Source organism: Salvelinus alpinus, chromosome 2, assembly GCF_045679555.1.
Source record: "Salvelinus alpinus chromosome 2, SLU_Salpinus.1, whole genome shotgun sequence".
NCBI lineage: Eukaryota > Metazoa > Chordata > Actinopteri > Salmoniformes > Salmonidae > Salvelinus > Salvelinus alpinus.
In genome coordinates this window covers 10464231-10489230 of record NC_092087.1, presented here as the reverse complement: position 1 = coordinate 10489230, position 25000 = coordinate 10464231, and the positions used below count along the sequence as shown (strand labels likewise).

General features: G+C 43.8%; 1 protein-coding gene across 5 annotated transcripts in view; it reads right to left on the bottom strand.

Moving 5' to 3' along the window:
- Positions 1-25000, bottom strand: part of LOC139553803 (rho GTPase-activating protein 15-like) — a 64875-nt gene that overhangs the window by 4474 nt on the left and 35401 nt on the right. For 4 of the 5 annotated variants that reach the window (XM_071366519.1, XM_071366488.1, XM_071366503.1 and 1 more), the window contains 15 exons: positions 21987-22115; positions 21654-21764; positions 19237-19305; positions 16649-16708; positions 16106-16264; positions 14283-14387; positions 13068-13129; positions 12756-12843; positions 12557-12652; positions 11785-11883; positions 11245-11359; positions 10226-10345; positions 2189-2287; positions 1598-1675; positions 437-490 (listed from right to left, as the gene is read on the bottom strand). In XM_071366519.1, the coding sequence (XP_071222620.1) occupies positions 437-490; positions 1598-1675; positions 2189-2287; positions 10226-10345; positions 11245-11359; positions 11785-11883; positions 12557-12652; positions 12756-12843; positions 13068-13129; positions 14283-14387; positions 16106-16264; positions 16649-16708; positions 19237-19305; positions 21654-21764; positions 21987-22115 (1444 nt within the window). The remainder of the gene's footprint in view (positions 1-436; positions 491-1597; positions 1676-2188; positions 2288-10225; positions 10346-11244; positions 11360-11784; positions 11884-12556; positions 12653-12755; positions 12844-13067; positions 13130-14282; positions 14388-16105; positions 16265-16648; positions 16709-19236; positions 19306-21653; positions 21765-21986; positions 22116-25000) is intronic. The other variant, XM_071366510.1, reaches the window with a different exon arrangement.

Genomic DNA, 25000 nt, shown 5'->3' with positions numbered 1-25000 from the left:
GCGGAGAGAAAGGCAAAACACAATACGACCCTCCTGAACAATGTTTCTCAAAGTGTCACAGTTACATCTGTACACTCAATAACGGTGGTTCTTCAAGAGTTTGATTTAAGGTTCTATCTACTGTCCAAATTAGTATCACAAAACATTGGTCAGGTGAGCTGGGCTAAGGTGTTCCACAAAACACAAACTGCAGTACTCTGCTTAAACCACTGGGTGGCACCAATGGACCGTGTAAAAGCACACATAGGCACTTGAATTTATAGTTTACTCAAACAGAAATATTTGATGCAAGGACAACACAATAGACTCATGGAAAGCATCAAGACAAACAAACGTGTGTTTTTGCATGTATGGAGTGAGTACAGTGCACACAGATAGGCATTTGGATGAAAACTGTGAGCCATCTTGGTTCTACAGTCTCCATCTGTCTGTCTACCTTGTACCAACTCCGCAGGGAACATATAACGTCCGTCTGTAGTCACCGCTCGCTCTGCAAAAAACAACCAACAGTCATTTAGCCTACAAGGTTAAGCAGGTCGGAATCAGGTTACTCTCGTTCAGAGTGGAATCCTAAATTATGTCCATTATAAAGCACTCTGGGCTTAAAACAATTAAATGTGTAGTGTAGGATGCTTTTCAGAACATACCCCCTCCCTCCATCCCTTCCTGCTGCCTCCCTCTCTTCCTCCTGCCCCCCTCTCTTCCTCCCGCCTCACTCCTCCCTCTCTTCATCCCTTCCTCCCTCCTTTCATATCTCCCCCCTTCCTCCCTCTCTTCATATCTCCCTCCCTCCTCCCTCTCTTTATACCTTCCTCCCTCTCTTCATACCTCCCTCCCTCCTCCCTCTCTTCATACCTCCCTCCCTCCTCCCTCTCTTCATACCTCCCTCCCTCCTCCCTCTCTTCATACCGCCCTCCCTCCCTCTCTTCATACCTCCCTCCCTCTCTCTCTTCATACCTCCCTCCCTCTCTTCATACCTCCCTCTCTTCATACCTCCCTCCCTCTCTTCATACCTCCCTCCCTCCTCCCTCTCTTCATACCTCCCTCCCTCTCTTCATACCTCCCTCCCTCTCTTCATACCTCCCTCCCTCTCTTCATACCTCCCTCCCTCTCTTCATACCTCCCTCCCTCTCTCTCTTCATACCTCCCTCCCTCTCTCTCTTCATACCTCCCTCCCTCTCTCTCTTCATACCTCCCTCCCTCTCTTCATACCTCCCTCCCTCTCTTCATACCTCCCTCCCTCTCTTCATACCTCCCTCCCTCCTCCCTCTCTTCATATCTCCCTCCCTCCTCCCTCTCTTCATACCTCCCTCCCCCTCTTCATACCTCCCTCCCTCCTCCCTCTCTTTATACCTCCCTCCCTCTCTTCATACCTCCCTCCCTCCTCCCTCTCTTCATACCTCCCTCCCTCTCTTCATACCTCCCTCCCTCTCTTCATACCTCCCTCCCTCCTCCCTCTCTTCATACCTCCCTCCCTCTCTTCATACCTCCCTCCCTCCTCCCTCTCTTCATCCCTTCATCCCTCCTCCCTCCCTTCATCCCTCCTCCCTCTATTTATACCTCCCTCCCTTCATTCCTCCCGTACTCCCTCCCTCACCATGGTTGACTAAGAAGCGTAGTTTCTGGATGACCGCCAGGTTCCCACTCACTCTGTAGATACCGTCTGTCTCCAGCCCTGAACAACAACACACAGGTAGGACATGTAACCCTGGCAACAACACACTGGAACTCCATGTAACCCTGGCAACAACCACAGATGGTTAAAACACTTAAAACCCATACAATCCATATCAATTATAAATCAATTCAATGTGATATAAATGTGCAGTAAACATTCTCCTCTCTTCCACAAAATATTTGTTTACCTACAGCCAAACTGTACCCACAGGGGAGTGAGTGCCAGAGGCTGTACTGTAAACACAGGGGAGTGAGTGCCAGAGGCTGTACTGTACCCACAGGGGAGTGAGTGCCAGAGGCTGTACTGTACCCACAGGGGAGTGAGTGCCAGAGGCTGTACTGTACCCACAGGGGAGTGAGTGCCAGAGGCTGTACTGTACCCACAGGGGAGTGAGTGCCAGAGGCTGTACTGTACCCACAGGGGAGTGAGTGCCAGAGGCTGTACTGTACCCACAGGGGAGTGAGTGCCAGAGGCTGTACTGTACCCATTGTTTTATGTTTATGGCTGTACCTCTCCTCTCCACAGCCTCAGTGCAGAGCCTGACGAAACGAGGCACATTGTTCTTCTCTCTCTCACACAGCATCTCTAGATGACAGCCAAACACCTGGTCTGTAAATCACAACAACAGCAGCATGTTTAAGAAGACTAAATATGATCTGGTCTAAAGAGATTTACAGTCAACACTCACAGAACTGTGATCTGAGGTCATGAGAGACACGGACACATTCATAGATACCACACTACTTCATTATTCAATGAAAACAAACACCAGAGAAATGTCAATGAACTGAATTGATCACCAGTTCCATGGAATTGAGCTGCCACTACTCTCAGAGGGTTGTGGCAGCTCAATTGATGGAAAGTGGTGTTGAGGGAAAAGCATAAGACATTAAAATTGTCATAAAACACACACACATTTCTTTCCACAAGGCCAGGGCGTGAGACAGGGATGCAGCTTAAGCCCCACCCTCAACATATATATCAATGAATTGGCGCGGGCACTAGAAAGAACAGTCTGCAGCACCCGGCCTCACCCTACTAGAATCTGAAGTCAAATGTCTACTGTTTGCTGATGATCTGGTGCTTCTGTCCCCAACCAAGGAGGGCCTACAGCAGCACCTAGATCTTCTGCACAGATTCTGTCAGACATGAGCCCTGACAGTAAATCTCAATAAGACAAAAATAATGGTGTTCCAAAAAAGGTCCAGTTGCCAGGAACACGAATACAAATTCCATCTAGACACCGTTTCCCTAGAGCACACAAAAAACGATACATACCTCGGCCTAAACATCAGTGCCACAGGTAACTTCCACAAAGCTGTGAACGATCTGAGAGACAAGGCAAGAAGGGCCTTCTATGGCATCAAAAATAACATAAAAATCGACATATCAATTAGGATCTGGCAAAAGATACTTGAATCATTATAGAACCCATTCCCCTTAATGGTTGTGACATCTGGGGTCCGCTCACCAACCAAGAATTGACAAAATGGAACAAACACCAAATTGAGACTCTGCATCCAGAATTCTGCAAAACTATCCTCAGTGTACAACGTAAAACACCAAATAATGCACGCAGAGCAAAATTAGGTTGATACCCGCTAATTCTCAAAAACCCAAACCTTCCATAACAAAGCCATCATCTACAGAGAGATGAACCTGGAGAAGAGTCCCCTAAGCAAGCTGGTCCTGGGGCTCTGTTCACCAACACAAACACACCCCACAGAGCCCCAGGATAGAAACACAATTAGACCCAACTAAATCAAGAAAAAAAGATAATTACTTAACACATTGGAAAGAATTTACATAAAAGCAGCAAACTAGAATGCTATTTGGCCCTAAACAGAGAGTACACAGTGGCAGAATACCTGACCACTGTGACTGAACCAAAATGAAGTGTAACGATTTTCGTCTTCGGATGAAGAGTAGTCATCGGACCAAAGCGCAGCGTGGCAAGTGTTCATGTTATTTTTATTAGAACAGAAACACTAAACAAAATAACAAAGAGAGTGAAACGAAAACAAAACAGTCCTGTAAGGTGCAGCAACACAAAACAGAAAACAACTACCCACAACACCAACATGGACAATGGCACCCTAAATAGGCTCCCCAATCAGAGACAACGAGAAACAGCTGTCTCTGATTGGGAACCAACTCAGGCCACCATAAACCTACATAACCCTAGACCATACAAAATCCACTTAGACAAACAAAAACCCTAGACAAGACAAAAACCCTAGACAATACAAAAACTAAACAAACCACCCGTGTCACACCCTGACCTAACCAAAAAATAAAGAAAACAAATATAACTAAAGTCAGGGCGTGACATTAAGGAAATCTTTGACTATGTACAGACTCAGTGAGCATTGCCTTGCTATTGAGAAAGGACACCGAAGGCAGACCTGGCTCTCAAGATAAGACAGGCTATGTGCACACTGCCCACAAAATGAAGTGGAAACTGAGATGCACTGAAATAAATGTGTGACCTGTTGCCACAAGAAAATGTCAACCAGTGAAGAACAAACAGCATTGTAAACACAGCCCATATTTATGTTTATTTGTTTTCCCTTTGTACTTTAACTATTTGTACATCGTTACAACACTGTATATAGACATAAAATGACATTTTAAATGTCTTTATTCTTTTGGAACTTGTGTGAGTGTTTTTTTTTTCTTTCACTTTTGTTTATTATCTATTTCAATTGTTTTGTCAATGTAAACACATGTTTCTCATGCCATTAAAGCCCCTTAAATTGAATTGAGAGAGAGAGAGAAATAGACAGAGAGAGAGAGAGAGAGAGAGAGAGAGAGTTTTGAGTTTTTATAAAACCTTTATTTTCTACTCAATTATTAACATAAATAATGACACACTGCCTTTTCAGAAATGAAACAATAAATGTAATTCCTACTCAAAATAAATAAAATAAAAATACAAAAGAACATATACATTCAACTTATTTCCTCAACAAAAAATAATTTCCCCTCCTCTACAAAACAAAGCACTCCTTCATATGCCCACTTCTCCTCAAATAATGGGAGATCTTTTACAGCTGAGAAGAACTCAAAATCCACTTTTATTCTTGCTTTCACTAATCCTTTAAAAACACATCTTATATCCTTCTCATATCCCGTGTCTATCTTATGTTTCCTACTCAAAAAAATTGACATCTTAGCTTGTCCCAAAATAAAATTTAACAGTTGACATTTTCTTTTCTGTTGCTTACTATATTGAAACCCCAAAATAAAAACATTGTTATTAAAAAACTCACCTACAGCTCTAAACAAAGACTCCAGTATTTCCAATAGAGGTTTTATCCTCTCACACTCCATAAAACAGTGAAAAATGGTTTCTCTTATATTACAAAAAGGACATCCATCTCTAACCTCTGAGTTAATGACAGATACGAAAGCATTAACTGCAATAATGCCATGTAAAACCCTCCATTGCATATCACCAGTACCCTTTTGTAACGGTGGTTTGTACAGTGCTCTCCATGCTGGCTTTACCTTGTCATCAATTCCCAATTTTACCCTCCATGGAGTGTCTTTTCTATTTTTCAATTTATCTTTATTTAACACCTTTACACACCCCCTATACAAGTCCTTCCCATTCACCTCATCCAAACCCACCTCCTCCAACCCTCTCAAATCCAACAATAAACCCTTTCTCTCTGACTCTGGGATATTTGGTGTAATCCCTAGTCTTGGAAATGCGACGTCTTCATCTTGTACCTTCTTCTCTTGGCTATTAAGCATTCCCCACTCTTCCTCTGACAGAGCCTTCCTGCAGCTCCCCAACATTTGTCCGACAATCCTTTCCGACCTCATCCCCAAATGTTCAGCCACCCGTCTTCCATCCATTAAGGCGGGCCCAGCCATGGCCATTAACTGTTTTAAGGTGATTATTTTGCCCTTCACCAGAATCTTGGAGAAATGTGGAACAGCTGCAGTTGTACAATCCAGTCTTGCCCCATACACCAGCGGTTCCTCCAACAGCCAATGCACTGACTCCGCTGAATTTCGTCTGGACACCTTCATTATGCTCCACACTCTGAGAAGGCCTCTGTAAAACGGAGGTACTCCCTCCCTAGAAATCTGTCTACTATCAACCAAAAATAAAGCCTTCTTTAATCCTAATCCTCCAACCCTCTGTAATACAAGACCTGCCACCCCTCTCCACACCACATTTTCCGGTCCATAAAGCAACCTTTGAATAAACTGAAACCGGAAAGCAGCAGCTCTACTAGCAAGATGTACAAGACCTTGTCCCCCCTCCTCTTTTGATAAATACAAAACACTTTGTGGAACCCAATGATATTTATCCCAAAAGAAATCCACAATAATTGCCTGTATCTTAGCCAGAAGGCCAGATGGTGGTTCTAAAACTGACAACCGATGCCACAGTGCAGAGGCAATCACATTATTAACTATAATAGTGCGCCCCCTATATGACATACGAGATAATAACCAACGCCATCTCCTCATCCTCCCTTCCACCATTTCAACCACCCCACTCCAATTCTTTTCCATAGTCCCCTCATCTCCTAGGTACACTCCAAGATACTTAAAACCTCCCTTACACCATTCTAGCCCCCCTGGCAAAGCCATGTTCCCTCCAGCCCATTTCCCAATCTGTAAAGCACAACTCTTTTCCCAATTTACCTTTGCAGAGGATATTCCCCTAAAACGATCAACCATTATACTCAAACTATCCACCTCCGCTTGATTTTTCACTAACACAACTACATCATCAGCATAGGCTGAGAGACGAATAGGAGGAATATCCTCTGAAAGGTACACCCCTTCAATGCTACTTCTAATGCTATTTAGTAGTGGCTCTATAGCAATGGCATACAACATCCCTGACAAAGAACATCCCTGCCGAATACCTCTACACACTTTAAAAGGAGCACTCAAACCACCGTTAACTTTCAATACACTTTCAATGTCACCATATATCACCTTTATCATGGCAATAAAACCCGAGCTGAACCCAAACGCCTCAAGCGTGTGCCATAAATATTTATGTTCAACTCGGTCAAATGCCTTTTCCTGATCAATTGAAATTAGACCAGCCTCCAACCCAATTGCCTTAGAGACGTCCAAAAAATCACGAATCAGAGAAATGTTGTCCCCTATCTGCCTGCCAGGAACACAGTAGGACTGGTCCGTATGTATGATTTGCCCCATCACCTCCTTCAGCCTGTTGGACAAAGCCTTTGACAATATCTTATAATCAGTGCACAATAAAGCCACCGGCCTCCAGTTCTTCACCTCCCTAGGGTCACCCTTTTTGGGCAATAGGGTGAGGACAGCCCTTCTGCAGCTTATTGGTAGTAACCCTCCGGTTAAACTATCATTAACTACTGCTAGCCAATCTTCTCCCAACATAGCCCAAAAAGACTTAAAAAAGTCAACGGGAAGCCCATCAATGCCTGGTGCCCTTCCATTGTCCATGCCTTTTAATGCAGTGTATAACTCCTGCAAAGACAACGGTTGCTCCAGCTCAACCTGAGCTTTTGCAGCCACCTTTGGGAGCCCATCAAAGAACTGTTGTGTCACTGTTTTATCCTCTTTGTACTCACACTTATAGAGCTCAGCATAGAACTCTACTGCCCTCTTTCTAATTTCACTCGGGCTAGTGAGCTCTTGTCCAACAGCTGATTTGAGACAATGAATAATTTTTCTTTGTCCATTCTTTTTCTCTAAACCAAAGAAAAACTTGGATGAGGCATCCATTTCAGATATTCCCTGAAACTTACTTCTCACCAATGCCCCCTGTGCTCTGATACCCAGCAGGTCTGCCAATGCAGCTTTTCTCTTCTTGAGGGCCTGAGTATGGCCTCGATCTCCTGTGGTCTCAACCAACGTCATGAGTTCCACTATTTCAACCTCTAAGGCTTTCATTGATCTGGTGATATCCTTGGTGACATTCCTCGTGTATTGATTACAGAATTGTTGAATCTGGATTTTCCCTATATCCCACCACTGTTGAAGTGATATAAAACTGGCCTTTTGAGACCTCCACCTCTCCCACAAAACACTGAAACATTTCCTGAAATGAGCATCACTCAATAAAGTTGTATTAAAATGCCAGTATGCACTTTTGGGTTTTACATCATTAATGAACACCACCTCTGTTATTAAACAATGATCAGAAAATCCCACTGGGGTTATCACACTTGATTTACAAACCTGAGATTGATGCTCAAAACAATAAAACCTATCTAACCTAGCCATAGAAATGATGTTCTCTCTCACATGCGCCCAGGTGTACTGCCTTGTTCCTCCATTTTGACTCCGCCAAATATCACACAATTCATGTGTTACAATAAGGCGTTTTAAAAAAGTCCTTGAGGCTATATGAGGTTCTTGGTGATTTCTATCTAAATCGCTGACTGTGCAGTTGAAATCCCCAGCAATAAATAAATAATCCTCTTTATTACATTTCTCAATGGTATTTGATAATGTCTCTAAAAAACATACCCTCTCAACTGTCACCACTGGGGCATATACATTTATCAGACACATAGTGATGTTTTCATACCTTGCTCTGACTTTTAATAACCTCCCCTCAACTATCTCCTCAATCTCATAAGACAAAGGCAAAAACCCTTTTGAGAACAAAATAGCCACCCCCCCACTTTTTGAGTTTTTATGACTACACACCACTGTCCCACCCCACTCCTTTTGCCACATGACTTCATTTTCCAAATTACTATGCGTTTCTTGTAGAAAAATTATGTCACTTCCCTTTCCCCTAATTAACTCATACACCATGGCTCTTTTTTTACCATCTCTTGCCCCATTTACGTTTAAAGAAGAAATCTTAAAACTGCTCATGGATGAAAAAAATATACAGATGATGATACAGCCACCACATCTCTTTACAGAGTTAAAACTGCAACTGAACTCTTTCATTTTCTTTCAAATTTACATCACTTATCACTCTCGTGACCACTTTCTTGAGTCTAGCAATTTCAGGGCTTTTCAACCCTCCTCCTGTAATCTTTGACATCAGAAACTTTGCTGATTCAATAAACAATTCACTTTCAGGGAAAAAATCAGTTACTTTGTAATCCTGCATATATTTCTTCCCTTTTGTCAACTTCAGAAATTGACGTATCTTCTCAATTCCATATCTCCCTTCTATCTCATTTGTCTCGCTACATTGTTGTGACGCGTCAGAAGACTCACTCTCGCTATCCTCCCCAGACGAAAACTCTACCATCTCTACCACTTGTTCATCTTCAACTGATTTATCACTCTCTACCTTTCTCTTAGAACTAGACCCTTCACCCCCCCTTACGTTCTTCCTTTTACTCCTAGGTATTTTGAAAACATCTGCTTCTTTTTCCGTTATTTCAATCTCCTCTTGCCCTCCAATTTCATTTTCCAACACCACCTCAGCGACTGCAGTCGCAATCTCACCACCTGTTTCCCCTCCCTCTTTGTTCTGATCTACCACAATTTCCACCTTATCCACAATGCCTTCTTCTCCTACTTTTCCAACCACATCTGCCCACCTTCTCCCTTCCCCTGCACCCTTAGCATTTTCATCCCTTCGCGGTGGTGCGTTATTTGCACCAGCACTATAACTACTACCGGTCTCAGCGCGCTCATTCTCGGGACAACTGCGCACCAAATGCCCCTCTCTTCCACAACCAAAACATTTCATTGATTCAGTCGAAGCGTAAAATACATAATCAAATCCATCAATCTTAAAACTGAACGCTAAATTCAGTTCCTCTACGTCCTTTTTTAAGATCATATGCACTTGCCTCCTATGAGACACGACATGTTTCAGCAACGGAGATTTGCATCCAAAAAGAACCTTCTTTATTGTAGATACGATTTGACCATGACGCGCTAACTCTCGCTCCAGCACTTCATCTCTAACAAAAGGTGGCACGTTAGAAAGTATCACTTTTTTCGCCGGATTCATAAGCGGAAATACCTGCGTCTGTGTTTCCCGCAACACCACACCCGTCTCGACTATTTTATTCACCTTTTCAATAGAATCTAAGAATATCACTACAGCGCTATTCATCCTTGAGGCTGATTTGATGCTATCATACCCAATGATAGCACCCACCGCAAGACTACATTCTTCTACTGAACAGCCAGCCGCGGCTGGAATCTTCACTCCATTCCTTCGACTAAGTCTTTCATACTCCAAACCTCCACGAGTGGCCATTTCCACCCGCCCCCCCCGCTGGTTGTGCCCTCGCGACAAACAAAAACAACCTCAAACTATCCCACCACCCCTATACTTTCTTATTAATATTTAGAAAAAATACCCTTAAACCAACTAAACTAATCAATATATATATATTTACATACCAACACCCAATAGAGTGAAAAGAAATCCAGTCGCTCTCACAATCACTCCTGCTTGACGACTCACTCCCAGCATGCACTCCGAAGAGAGAGAGAGAGAGAGAGAGAGAGAGAGAGAGAGAGAGAGAGAGAGAGAGAGAGAGAGAGAGAGAGAGAGAGAGAGAGAGAGAGAGAGAGAGAAACAGAGACAGCCAGTGATCTCACCCTTGATGAGTCCTTTCTCCTGTAGGATCTGTAGTGGAGGTCTCTTGAGGATGAACTTCTTCAGTCTGCTCCGAACACGCTTCCTCTCTGAGTTCTCCACGTTGGAAGCAGAACGAGGGACTGCACCGGGAGTGAGGCAGAGGGAGAGCAATAAAGGAGGGAGGGAAGGAGGGAGCGAAGGAGGGAGCGAAGGAGGGAAGGCACCAGGAACAAGAAGTACAAGAAAAAAAAAGATAGACCAACTTTAGTGTCGATTTTAGAGAAATGTGAAGATAAATAGACCACTGGGAGGAAGCACAGCCACAGCAACAGCCACAGCAACAGCAACAGCAACAGCCACAGCAACAGCCACAGCAACAGCAACAGCCACAGCAACAGCCACAGCAACAGCCACAGCCACAGCCACAGCAACAGCCACAGCAACAGCCACAGCAACAGCCACAGCAACAGCCACAGCCACAGCAACAGCCACAGCAACAGCCACAGCAACAGCCACAGCCACAGCCACAGCCACAGCAACAGCCACAGCAACAGCCACAGCCACAGCCACAGCCACAGCCACAGCCACAGCAACAGCCACAGCAACAGCCACAGCAACAGCAACAGCCACAGCCACAGCAACAGCCACAGCAACAGCCACAGCAACAGCCACAGCCACAGCCACAGCAACAGCCACAGCAACAGCCACAGCCACAGCCACAGCAACAGCAACAGCCACAGCAACAGCCACAGCAACAGCCACAGCAACAGCAACAGCCACAGCCACAGCAACAGCCACAGCAACAGCAACAGCCACAGCAACAGCCACAGCAACAGCAACAGCCACAGCAACAGCCACAGCAACAGCCACAGCAACAGCCACAGCAACAGCCACAGCAACAGCAACAGCAACAGCAACAGCCACAGCAACAGCCACAGCAACAGCCACAGCAACAGCAACAGCAACAGCAACAGCCACAGCAACAGCAACAGCCACAGCCACAGCATCCTTGGAGCAATGGATGGATGGAGAGACTCACGTGATGCTTTATATCCTCGACTGTCCTCTTCGTCTCCACTGTGGTCCAACATCTCCAGACTGCCCGCCCTCCTCAGAGAGTACAGCAGGACATTGTCCAGGGGATTCTCCCGATCCTATAGAAGAGAAGACCATTTCAACTTGTACCAGACAACTTTGTTAACCATTTGTTAGCGCCCTGATGAAAGCTAGATTCTAAAATAAGTTGGTGTTTGATCATAAAGAAAGGCTTTTAATTCCCTTCCATTGTCCTCCTAGAGTAGCTGAATACAGTGGGGGCTGCTGAGACGAGGATGGGACATAATAATGGCTGGAACGGAGCGAATGGCATGGCATCACACACGGAAACCATTCCTCTGATTCCACTCCAGTCATTACCACAAGCCTGTCCTCCCCAGTTAAGGTGCCACCAACCTCCTGTGGCTGAATATCTCTTGCAAACGGTTCTAGAGCTCTCACACACACGCACACAAACACGCACAAATACACATGCACGAACGCACGCACACACACACACACACACTCAGCGTGTGAAACTCACCAGTCTATTGATGACACTGTGGATGGTGTTGAACCACTCTCTGATCAGTGAGTCTGTCTCTGACTGCAGTAGGAACTCATTCCCTGTCACCGTCCTCAGCTACCACACAGACAAAGTACCGTGGGTTAGTCCCAAATCACAGACTACTTCACCAGGTACAGTACTACTTCTTACTACTAATTATTCAGTCAATTCGGGCTCCCGAGTGGCACAGCGGTCTAAGGCACTGCATCTCAGTGCAAGAGGCATCACACATTCCCCGGTTTGAATCCAGGCTGGACCACATCTGGCCGTGATTGGGAGTCCCATAGGGCGCACAACTGAACCAGCATCGTCCAGGTTTGGCTGGGGTAGGCCGTCATTGTAAATAAGTATTTGTTCTTAACTGACTTGCCTAGTTACAGAAAGGATGAATAATACAATTCGGGAAATGAATTCAAAATAACAATTCTGGAAATATAAAATACGCATTGAATTTTAAGGCATGTATTGAATTGACATTGAATTGTCTGAAACCCTGGTGCTCATAGAGTCCTGTTACAACACCTACAGTCAGATACTGAACTTCCTCTCAAGAGGACGTGAGAATGTTTTTTCACAGAGAAAACAACTAGAGCAGTTCTCACTCTCTCTCAGTGAGACTAAAATAGACACATTTGACTTCCCTAAAATACAGGGTGAAATAAAGTATCTTAAAATGCCAATGAAATGATATACAAATAAATAAAATGGTGGTTTGAGGGACATCCCTCCCATCTGGTGTGTGTCTGACCTTGAAGACGTTCTTCTTGCTGGACAGGTCATTGGTCCACTGCACCACGGCTCCTCTCAGATCTACACTGCTCTCCGGACGACTGTTACCTGGTTTCTGGAGACCAATAAGAAAGCAGTCTTGAGACATAAAAAAATATATAAAAAAATAATAATATTTAAACTCCATCTATGATAGTTAAACTCAATGACTATCTTACCCAGCTGGAGGGGGTCTGGGATTTGGGATCCTTGAAGAACACCAGACTGTTCCCGACCAGAACCACCCACGAGGGATTCCAGTTCTTCCTAAAACACACATCAGGAGAGCACACACACACACACACACACACACACACACACACACACACACACACACACACACACACACACACACACACACACACACACACACACACACACACACACACACACACACACACACACAGGGTGACGTTTACGGTTCCACCACACCTATACAGTAGATACAGGGTGCAGAGGATAATATCTTCTTCATATCACGGACAGTCTACCTCAGTTTCCGGCCTCCCTCTGCTATCTTGGTCTTGTTCAGCAGACCTGCTTTCTCCAGCTCCTGAGGATGGAAGTGGGAGGGGAGATTAACTGTTGATACAGAGGGCTAATTCACTGGCTGCTCTGATGACCCACGTTGGTGCCACACAGTAAGCTAAACATTTACAGCAACAACCTAGGGAATGAGTTGCACATGTCACTAGAACCATGGATGGACAGTGGGACAGGGGTTACAGACGGGAGACAGCGAAGACAGAAGGACAGATGGGAGACAGCGAAGACAGAAGGACAGATGGGAGACAGCGGAAACAGAAGGACAGATGGGAGACAGCGGAGACAGAGGGACAGATGGGAGACCACGGAGACAGAGGGACAGATGGGAGACCACGGAGACAGAGGGACAGATGGGAGACAGCGGAGACAGAGGGACAGATGGGAGACCACGGAGACAGAGGGACAGATGGGAGACCACGGAGACAGAGGGACAGATGGGAGACAGCGGAGACAGAAGGACAGACGGGAGACAGCGAAGACAGAGGACAGATGGGAGACAGCGGAGACAGAAGGACAGATGGGAGACAGCGGAGACAGAAGGACAGATGGGAGACAGCGGAGACAGAGGACAGATGGGAGACAGCGGAGACAGAGGGACAGATGGGAGACCACGGAGACAGAGGGACAGATGGGAGACAGCGGAGACAGAAGGACAGATGGGAGACAGCGAAGACAGAGGGACAGATGGGAGACAGCGGAAACAGAAGGACAGATGGGAGACAGCGGAGACAGAAGGACAGATGGGAGACAGCGGAGACAGAAGGACAGATGGGAGACAGCGGAGACAGAGGGACAGATGGGAGACAGCGGAGACAGAAGGACAGATGGGAGACAGCGGAGACAGAAGGACAGATGGGAGACAGCGGAGACAGAGGGACAGATGGGAGACCACAGAGACAGAGGGACAGATGGGAGACCACGGAGACAGAGGGACAGATGGGAGACAGCGGAGACAGAGGGACAGATGGGAGACAGCGGAGACAGAGGGACAGATGGGAGACAGCGGAGACAGAGGGACAGATGGGAGACAGCGGAGACAGAAGGACAGATGGGAGACAGCGGAGACAGAGGGACAGATGGGAGACAGCGGAGACAGAGGGACAGATGGGAGACAGCGGAGACAGAGGGACAGATGGGGACATTTGAGATGTGAGACTCACCGGTGTGGAGCTGTCATTGCTGTAGGGAGAGGTGGCTGGAGAAGGAGGCTCCACCACCACAACACTGGTCCCAGGGTAGGAACAGTCTCTGCACTGCTGGCCCAGCTACGAACAACACATGTATGTTAGGTCTGGACAAATATCTAGGGAATAGATTCTAGGGAATAGATTCTCGAGGATAGATTCTCGTGAATAGATTCTCGTGGATAGATTCTAGGGAATAGATTCTCGTGGATAGATTCTAGGGAATAGATTCTCGTGGATAGATTCTAGGGAATAGATTCTCGAGGATAGATTCTCGTGAATAGATTCTCGTGGATAGATTCTCGTGAATAGATTCTCGTGGATAGATTCTAGGGAATAGATTCTCGAGGATAGATTCTCGTGAATAGATTCTCGTGGATAGATTCTAGGGAATAGATTCTCGAGGATAGATTCTCGTGAATAGATTCTCGTGGATAGATTCTCGTGAATAGATTCTCGTGGACAGATGAAATGGTGAGAATCTGCCAAGGCCCACATAGAATTATGTGATTCCCAGCAGCAGTAATTCCTGTTTTTTGGTTTTTGTCATTGATTATTTGGACAAATCAGGATTGGACAAAGGCGGTGCTTAAACTGAGGCTGTGATTTTTAAGCCTGTATGGATGATAAACGGTTTGCACTTGTTACAGTTTTTTAAAATTGCTAACATGCATTGGTCAAAACTGAAGTCACATTGTCAAAACTCTTCACACAGTTAGCGAAACAGAAGTATATGTGGACCAAACTGTGAATACATTTTCATTGTTTTCACACAAAATACATTCAATGACCACATTCTCTGAAATCGATTAACTCTTTTCTCATCCATACTCCACCACCTGCTAAACTATATATTTGCAGCACGTTTCCAAATGCTAACACACTGTTTCCAAAACGGTTAAAAACACATTCAAAACAGAATGATGGCAAATGTCGTGCATTTCTGCAGTAACCAGATTGAAACATATAGAAAGTCTCAGCAGAATTTTTAATCATTCCAAACACAGCTGATTGCAATTTCAGCTGTTAGCCTACCCAAGTGTCCTGTTTTTAGTCTCGTTACCAAACAGACAAAAGAGGACGGCTTCGGAATGATTTAGTTTGGAAAGATGGATTAAAGAAGACAGGTTGCTGGGGAAAGAAGAGTGGCAGGGAGAGTGAGAATACGTGGAGGACAAAGGAGAGGAAGACCACGAGCGGTGGTCTCTGATGAGATAAAGGCCACAATTATTGACCATGTTGTAAACCATGGTCTCTCTTTGAGAGAGGCCGGTTTAAGGCTGCAACCAAATCTGCAGCGTTCAACAGTTTCATCAACAGTACGAATTTTCCAGCAAAACTACAGGTGAGATGTGCATCTTTCAATGATAATTGAACTACATATTACAGTACAATACAGTACAGGTATGTTCACATTTTTACATGTACTGACATTTTGAAATATATTGATTGTTTTGTGTTTTTCAGTAGGATTCAAAGGTTGCCTCCCACAGGAGGGACAGGCAGAATATTATCAGATGCGCAGCCACAAAGTCAAAATTGACTCTATCGTAAACCTTCATGAAAACAAAAATGTAGAGTTTCTGTTTGTGAGGGAGGAGACGTCGCTTCATTCCTTTTCACAAAGGTTATCACAAAGGTTATCCCCCCCCCCCCCCCCCCTGAAGTAAAACAGGAATTTACTAACTTTCAGAAGAGAATTTTACTTTTACTTCTGGGTAACCGAGATTAGATTTGGACAACCAATAGGTCTGTGTCATTCTGCTAACATGTGTTCCAGTATTTGTGTGTGTGTGTACCTTGCCGTTCTTGGGCAGTATTATGGTTCGTGAGTGGCTGAGCTGCTCTGTCCCATGATGCAGTAGGGCAGAGTGACGTCGCTGGACAACCCCCTGAGACTCTCCTGTTCTGAAAGCTGTGATGCTGATGATGTTGGAGGAAACTGCTCTCTGCATGCTCTACAAGGCAGGAAGCACAGAGGGGGGGGGGGGGGCAGGTCAGCTACTCTGTGTATGTCAGTGGTGGCTTCTGAGGGGAGGACGGCACATAATAACGGGTGGAATGGAGTGGATGAAATGGTATAAAAAAACACATGAAAACCATTTTTTTATACGTTCCTTTAGCTCCGTTTCAGCCATTACTAGAGGATATTACTAGAGGATATTACTAGAGGATATTACTAGAGGATTGCTTCTGACAGTACCATTGGAAAAATGTGTTTAATGTAGATATTATTGTTCTGTTGTTGTATTGTTAAACTTTTTAGTTCCTTGTTTTTGTTGCAATGAAGTTATTTCCCCTGTACACATTCCATTCATCTCTACATTCCATTCAAATGTCACCTGACCCAGGTCCCGGCCACTGTCAGCAATCTGCCCACCGTACAGGAAGTCTGAAGAGAGCTGGAACATAGATTAAAAAAAAGAAGAGGAAGAATAGTTTATTTCCTTACAGTCCATTTTTTCTTTTGCTTCACTACAACGGCAAATTACAGCAAACACTGGCCTAGAATGACCAACACATTACGCAACACTAAAATAAATTAATAATAGATTTTCCTTCCAAAACATGTCAGTTAATATGAGTATTTATTAAAGATCCACATTAGCAGATCCCCATAGTGAAAAGCACAGATAGCTGAAATCTATAACTTGTTGAAGTGTATATTGTTGGAACAAACTGGTACACATAGACGTACTGTACAGTCAGTCATACTAGTCTGTTATCTATAAAATGTGAAGACGCAAGCACTAACATGAGACGACACTCAGAGAAAAAAGGGTTCCAAAAGGGTTCTACATGGAACCAAAAAATGTTCTACCTAGAACCAAAAAGGGTTCCAAAAGGGTTCTTCGGTTGTCCCCATAGGAGAACCCTTTTTGGTTCCAGCTAGAACCCTTTTGAGTTCCATGTTGAATCCTCTGTGGAAAGGGTTCTACCTGGAACCAAAAAGTGTTCTACCTGGAACCAAAAAGTGTTCTTCAAAGGGTTGTTCGAGATTTATGTTATTATTTAATAACAGACCCCAAAGCAAATCAGGGGGAGGAAAATAGGTTTATTTGAAGAGGACAAATCATACGGGGAGGTAGATGGTCATTCTCCCCTGTCCTCAGTGATTCTCTCCTGTGGTTCTCTCCAGTCATTCTCTCCACAGAACAAAGGGACATCATGTCGTTTTATAATCCAGCGCTAGTCTGTGGTTGAACAATTAGAATTTCTTGCAATAAAACAAGCCAATGGCCAAATAACAAGTATCCTATTTCAGAAGACGTGTTCCTCCCATGCCTCTGAACCATTGAGCAATAATTATCTATTACAGAAAAAACACTATTTCCCTTCATCATTATTACTCTATTGTCTTCTCATCCTTTTAACCTCTCGTTCTCTGTCTCTGCGTTGTGTATTTATCTTCGACATATTCTTACAGGGTTACCCTAAGCGAACAGCCCCCCAAAAAAACATTTTAGGTTCTAGATAGCACCTTTGACCACAAGAGTGTTTAAGCTAACTGAGAAATATACAGTAACTAGTTCTGTCTTACACTCACTCGTTCTCACACACAAGAAAGAAAACTGAACTTACAGCCACACTGTTCATCAGTAGCCTCTATATCACCCGTATCAGAGTCCAGATCAAAACGAAGCAAAACAATAGGAGAGTCGGTCCACGCCACTGTCCGCTGTAGTGCACCTTCCTGACACACACACACACCTTTTCATCTGAGGAACCACAACACCAAATCCACTTCTGTCTCTCCTTCTCTCTCGCTCTCTCACAGCATAAACTTCCTCTTTCTATATGGAACCTAACGCTATCAGCATGTACCATCACTCTCACTATGCACAACCAGGAAGCCATGTGAAGGAAGCCATGTGAAGGAAGCCTAGAATGAGAGGCGGCATCCCAAATGGCACTCTAGGCTCTGGTCAAAAGTAGTGTACTATATAGGGAACGGGGAGCTGTTTGGGACGTACCCAGAGATATTATCATATCAACAATATAACACTACTGACAGTAACAACAAGGACAACAGAATCATTATCTACAGAGACTTATTTTATAACATCACTAACAGTAACAACAAGGACAACAGAATCATTATCTACAGAGACTTATTTTATAACACCACTAACAGTAACAACAAGGACAACAGAATCATTATCTACAGAGACTTATTTTATAACACCACTAACAGTAACAACAAGGACAACAGAATCATTATCTACAGAGACTTATTTTAATTCCTTGACTGGTCTTATCTTTGTAGTTACCATGGTGACACAGGCACTATAGGTCAGTCGGGGTGGAAGTTGGATGAAGCCCAGACACAATCTCTACTTTACAACACTGTGTGGTTATTCCTGTAAGTACACTGTAACAACTGTTGTAACTGTACAACCCACAGTTCCTACTCGCCTGGCACAATGTAGAATGGACAGGTGTACGCGGTATGAATTTAGCTTCTGATAAAGTCGGTAGAATTTTAACTGTCCAACACTATCAGATCTCCACAAGCCCTAGCGTGTCAGGGCTTGTTTCTGGGCAGTGCCAACGTGTTACCGTGACAACTTGTGAAGTCTTGTTGTCCATGAAGCTCTGGTTCAGTGTCTGGGTAGCTTTCCCTGTCTACGTTAAAATAAACACGCATCAACTTTCTATTATTATTTTCTTTCTTTTTTTACCTTTATTTAACTAGGCAAGTCAGTTAAGAACAAATTCTTATTTTCCAATGACGGCCTAAGAACAGGAGAGATTAAGAGCAGTCCACAGACTGTTTACGAAGACAGGAAGCAAATATCTGAATAGATGATTTTGTGTGTACATCTCACTTGTTTTATTAGGTTATGGTCACGAGGTTGACAACAGTAGCGACACAATCACATTACAACACTTCATTAAGTGGGGGGGGGGGGGCTGTAGGTGGACCTACCCTGTACATGTTGCCATTCTCTGTGCCTGGGATTGGGAGAGACAGGTGGTTAGCGTCCCTCGGACTAGCCTATAGCAAGGAAGAGGGGTGTTAGTTTGAAAGCAGATCTGTTCTACTATTTCTCATTGCTGGTAACATTAAAAAAGTGTTGATAAAATGACTCTACTGTCCCCAAAAATAGTTGTACTGTTGAACTTAACATAGGACCCTGTGATCTGTATGCCTGTAAATTAACATAGGATCCTGTGGTCTGTATATCTGTAACTTAACATAGGATCCTGTGATCTGTATGTCTGTAAATTAACATAGGATCCTGTGGTCTGTATATCTGTAAATGAACATAGGACCCTGTGGTCTTTATGCCTGTAAATTAACATAGGATCCTGTGGTCTGTATATCTGTAAATGAACATAGGACCCTGTGGTCTTTATGCCTGTAAATTAACATAGGATCCTGTGATCTGTATGCCTGTAAATTAACATAGGATCCTTTGGTCTGTATGTCTGTGAATTAACATAGGATCCTGTGGTCTGTATATCTGTAAATTAACATAGGATCCTGTGATCTGTATGTCTGTAAATTAACATAGGATCCTGTGGTCTGTATATCTGTAAATGAACATAGGACCCTGTGGTCTTTATGCCTGTAAATTAACATAGGATCCTGTGGTCTGTATATCTGTAAATGAACATAGGACCCTGTGGTCTTTATGCCTGTAAATTAACATAGGATCCTGTGGTCTGTATGCCTGTAAATTAACATAGGATCCTTTGGTCTGTATGTCTGTGAATTAACATAGGATCCTGTGGTCTGCATGTCTGTAAATTAACATAGGACCCTGTGTTCTCTATATCCCTGTTACAGTGGCTTGTGAAAGTATTCACCCCCCTTGGCATTTTTCCAATTTTGTTGCCTTACAACCTGGAATTAAAACAGATTTTTGGGGGGGTTTGTATCATTTGATTTACACAACATACCTACCACTTTGAAGATGCAAAATAAATTGTGGGGTGAAATAAGACAAAAAAACAGAATAGTTATGCACGCTCAAGTTTTCACCAGTTTTCACAAAGTCAATACTTTGTAGAGCCACCTTTTGCAGCAATTACAGCTGCAAGTCTCTTGGGGTATGTCTCTATAAGCTTGGCACATCTAGCCACTGGGATTTTTGCCCATTCTTCAAGGCAAAACTGCTCCAGCTCCTTTAAGTTGGATGGGTTCTACTGGTGTACAGCGATCTTTAAGTCATACCACAGATTCTCAATGGGATTGAAGTCTGGGCTTTGACTAGGCCATTCCAAGACAGTTAAATGTTTCCCCTTAAACCACTCTAGTGTTGCTTTAGTAGTATGCTTAGGGTCATTGTCCTGCTGGAAGGTGAACCTCTGTCCCAGTCTCAAATCTCTGGAAGACTGAAACAGGTTTCCCTCAAGAATTTCCCTGTATTTAGCTCCATCCATCATTCCTTCAATTCTGACCAGTTTCCCAGTCCCTGACGATGAAAAACATCTCCACAGCATGATGCGGCCACCATCATGCTTCACTGTGGGGATGGTGTTCTCGGGGTGATGAGAGAAGTTGGGTTTTCACCAGACATAGCATTTTCCTTGATGGCCAAACAGCTAAATGTTAGTCTCATCTGACCAGAGTACCTTCTTCCATATGTTTACAGAGTCTCCTACATGTCTTTTGGCGAACACCAAACGTGTTTGCTTATTATTTTCTTTAAGCAATGCTTTTTTCTGGCCACTCTTCCGTAAAGCCCAGTTCTGTGGAGTGTACGGCATAAAAGTGGTCCTATGGACAGATACTCCCAATCGCCACTGAGGACCTTTGCAGCTCCTTCAGGGTTATCTTTAGTCTCTTTGTTGTCTCTCTGATTAATGCCCTCCTTGCCTGGTCTGTGAGTTTTGATGGGCGGCCCTCTCTTGGCAGGTTTGCTGTGGTGCCATATTATTTCCATTTTTTAATAATGGATTTAATGGTGCTCCGTGGGATGTTCAAAGTTTCTGATATTTTTTTATAACCCAACCCTGATCTGTACTTCTCCACAACTTTTACCCTGACCTGTTTGGAGAGCTCCTTGGTCTTCATGGTGCCGCTTGCTTGGTGGTGCCCCTTGCTTAGTGGTGTTGCAGACTCTGGGGCCTTTCAGAACAGGTGTATATATACTGAGATCATGTGATAGATCATGTGACACTTAGATTGCACACAGGTGGACTTTATTTAACTAATTATGTGACTTCTGAAAGTAATTGGTTGCACCAGATCTTATTTAGGGACTTCATAGCAAAGGGGGTGAATACATATGCACGCACCACTTTTCTGTTTGTTTAAATTACAGGTTGTAATGCAACAAAATAGGAAAAAACGCCAAGGGGGATGAATACTTTTGCAAGGCACTGTATGTCTGTTACCTGTTCGCGGGCTCTGCGGGGGGGTTTCCAGGACCTCTCCTTGGTAACGGTGTTGACATAGAAACATCGCCCTGTGGAGGGGTCCGAGAACTGCTCCCATAGGTCCAGCACCTGCAGCGGTACAACGCAAATATGTGTTGGACTTTTTTTGTGTCATTTTGTGTCTTCCTCAATAGCTTTATGTATGAACGTCATCTTTGCTATGTGAGTGTTTTTTTATTGTTTGAAAGGGATTGTATTAGCTATTTTAAGTTAGGAAAACATGACATTTCCATCGTCAACGGCCTTCATCAGAATCAAACTGATCAAACAGAAACAAACAAACAAAATGACCTGCATGGGTCGCTGGCCGGGGGCGGGGCTGGGGGGCTCCACTTGGCTCCGCCTCTTCACCTGGTGGTTGGCGGAGTATAGAGTAGACTCCAGGAGAGACTGCTGGGAAATGTAGGACTGGGGAGACACCTGGTGGGGAGAGAGAGGAGGTTATACTGTATAAGGTCAATAACATGTTACATGAGGTTTGACACAGTTTGATAGGGAAATGTTAGGTTAGGGTGTGTGTGTGTGCGTGCGTGCGTGTGTGTGTGTGTGTGTGTGTGTGCAGGAGTGTGTGTGTGTATTATACAGTATAGTATAGTCTTCAGGTCGCACGTGCCACTCAGCCCCAGCTGTCATTAGTAGAATGACTATAGTTTCATAACATGGGGACAAAGCTGCATGGTATAGCCTCATCACTACAGCTTTCTTGGACAGATGATTTTCCATCACGGCTTTACTTTTCAATCTATCTCAGTGCAACAGATGGCCTCCTATAGCCTACATTATCTGACATACCAGTCAGTTCACTAGAGGGAGTCACTGGTGCATGTAAATGAATGTTTTCTACAAGCCCAGTCCTTAGGCCTCTCTGACTACATGTTGAGGTGGACCGGTATATATCTTTCTCTCGGTTTCTGTTATTCTCTCTCTCTTTCTGTCGTTTTCTTTCTGTTTTCCATTTCTCTCACTTTCACTCTGTGTTACTGCATATCTCTCTCTCTTTCCCTCTCACTCTCTCTCTCTCCCCCTCTCTCACTCTCTCTCTCCCCCCCTCTCGCTCTCTCTCGCTCACTGTTTTCTGTTGAAGCCACATCCTCTTCTGTTTGTGGTTCTTCTTGACTGCCCACTGACACACACGCACACGCACACGCACACATACATACACACACAGAGAGAGAGAGAGAGAGAGAGAGAGCAGCACTGGGGCAAATAATACATTACACTCACCTGAGACCAAACTAGTTTGGTAATAAATAAATATTTATTTTATTTTTTATTCTTTATTGAACCTTTATTTAACTGGGCAAATCAGTTAAGAACACATTCTTATTGACAATGATGGCCTATCCCGGCAAAACCCGGACGACGTTGGGCCAATTGTGCGCCGACCTATGGGACTCCCAATCGCGGCCGAATGTGACACAGCCTGGATTCGAACCAGGTACTGTATTGACGCTTCTTGCACTGAGATGCAGTGACTAATTTGGTAATAGTTTGGTAATAAATAAACTGTTTTGGTAATAAATAAACTACTTTGGTAATAAATAAATAAACTCGTTCGGTAATAAATAATAAACTAGTTGGTAATAAATAAACTTGTTTGGTAATAAATAAATAAACTTGTTTGGTAATAAATAAATAAACTAGTTTGGTAAAAAATAAATAATCTAGTTTGGTAATAAATAAATAAACTAGTTTGATAATAAATAAACTAGTTTGGAAATAAATAAATGAACTAATTTGGTAATAAATAAATAAACCAGTTTGGTAATAAATAAATAAACTATTTTAGTAATAAATAAATAACCAGTTTGGTAATAAATAAATAAACTAGTTGGTAATAAATAAACTAGTTTGGTAATACATAAACTATTTTGGTAATGAATTAACTAGTTTGGTAATAAATAAATGAAGAAATAAACTAGATTGTTAATGAATAAATAAACTTGTTTGGTACTAAATAAACCAGTTTGGTAATAAATAAATAACCAGTTTGGTAATAAATAAATAAATAAACTAGTTTGGTAGTAAATAAATAATCTAGTTTGGTAATAAATAAATGAACTCATTTGGTAATAAATAAACTTGTTTGGTAATAAATAAATGAACTCATTTGGTAATAAATAAATACACTAGTTTGGTAATACATAAATAAATAAACTAGTTTGGTAATAAAAAAATTAACATTTTATAAAATCACATAATACTGCATCTCTATAAATACTACAAGTACTAATGACCTCGTACCCCTGCACATCGACTCGGTACAACTACTGCCTGTATATAAACTACTACAGGCAGTAGTTTTCCTCCCCAATTGGTAGTTACAGTCTTGTCCTATGGCTGCAACTCCCGTACGGACTCGGGAGAGGCAAAGGTCGAGAGCCATGCGTCCAACCATACACAACCCCACCAAGCCGCACTGCTTCTTGACACACTGCTCGCTTAATCCGGAAGCCAGCCGCACCAATGTGTCGGGGGAAACAGCTTGCATGCTCCCGGCCCGCCACAAGTAGTCGCTAGTGCGTGATGGGACAAGGACATCCCAGCCGGCCAAACCCCCCCTCTAACTTGGACGACGCTGGGATAATTGTGCTCCGCATGGGTCTCCCGGTCGCGGCCGGCTGTGACACAGCCTGGAATCGAACCAGGGTCTGTAGTGACGCCTCCAGCACTGCGATGCAGTAACCTTAGACCACTGAGCCACTCGAGAGGCCCCGCAACAATCCTTTCTGTGTGTGTGTGTGCGTGTGCGCGTGTTTCCTGTATCTTAACCAGACGAGACCTGTGAGGAGAGGAGGTGTCTGTGTTTTTTTTTTTTTATTATGTGTTTTTCCACACTGCTGTTTTACCTTCAACTGACACAGAACACCTAAAGCTGACTCTAACCGCCCCTCTCACTATAGGCCTGACCTGTTTAAACTACTGTAAAATGTGTGTGTGGGTGGGTGGGTGGGTGGGTGGGCATGCATGCATGTATTCATATGTGTGTGTGTGTGTGTGTGTGTGTGTGTGTGTGTGTGTGTGTGTGTGTGTGTGTGTGTGTGTGTGTGTGTGTGTGTGTGTGTGTGTGTGTGTGTGTGTGTGTGTGTGTGTGTGTGTGTGTGTGTGTATCCGTGCGTACATTTGTGCAGTCTGGGAGATGACAGGACATTTATCTGGGCCATTCTGGCAGATGAGAGGACATTTATCTGGGCCATTCTGGTATGATGACAGGACATTTATCTGGGCCATTCTGGCAGATGACAGGACATTTATCTGAGCCATTCTGGCAGATGACAGGACATTTATCTGGGCCATTCTGGGAG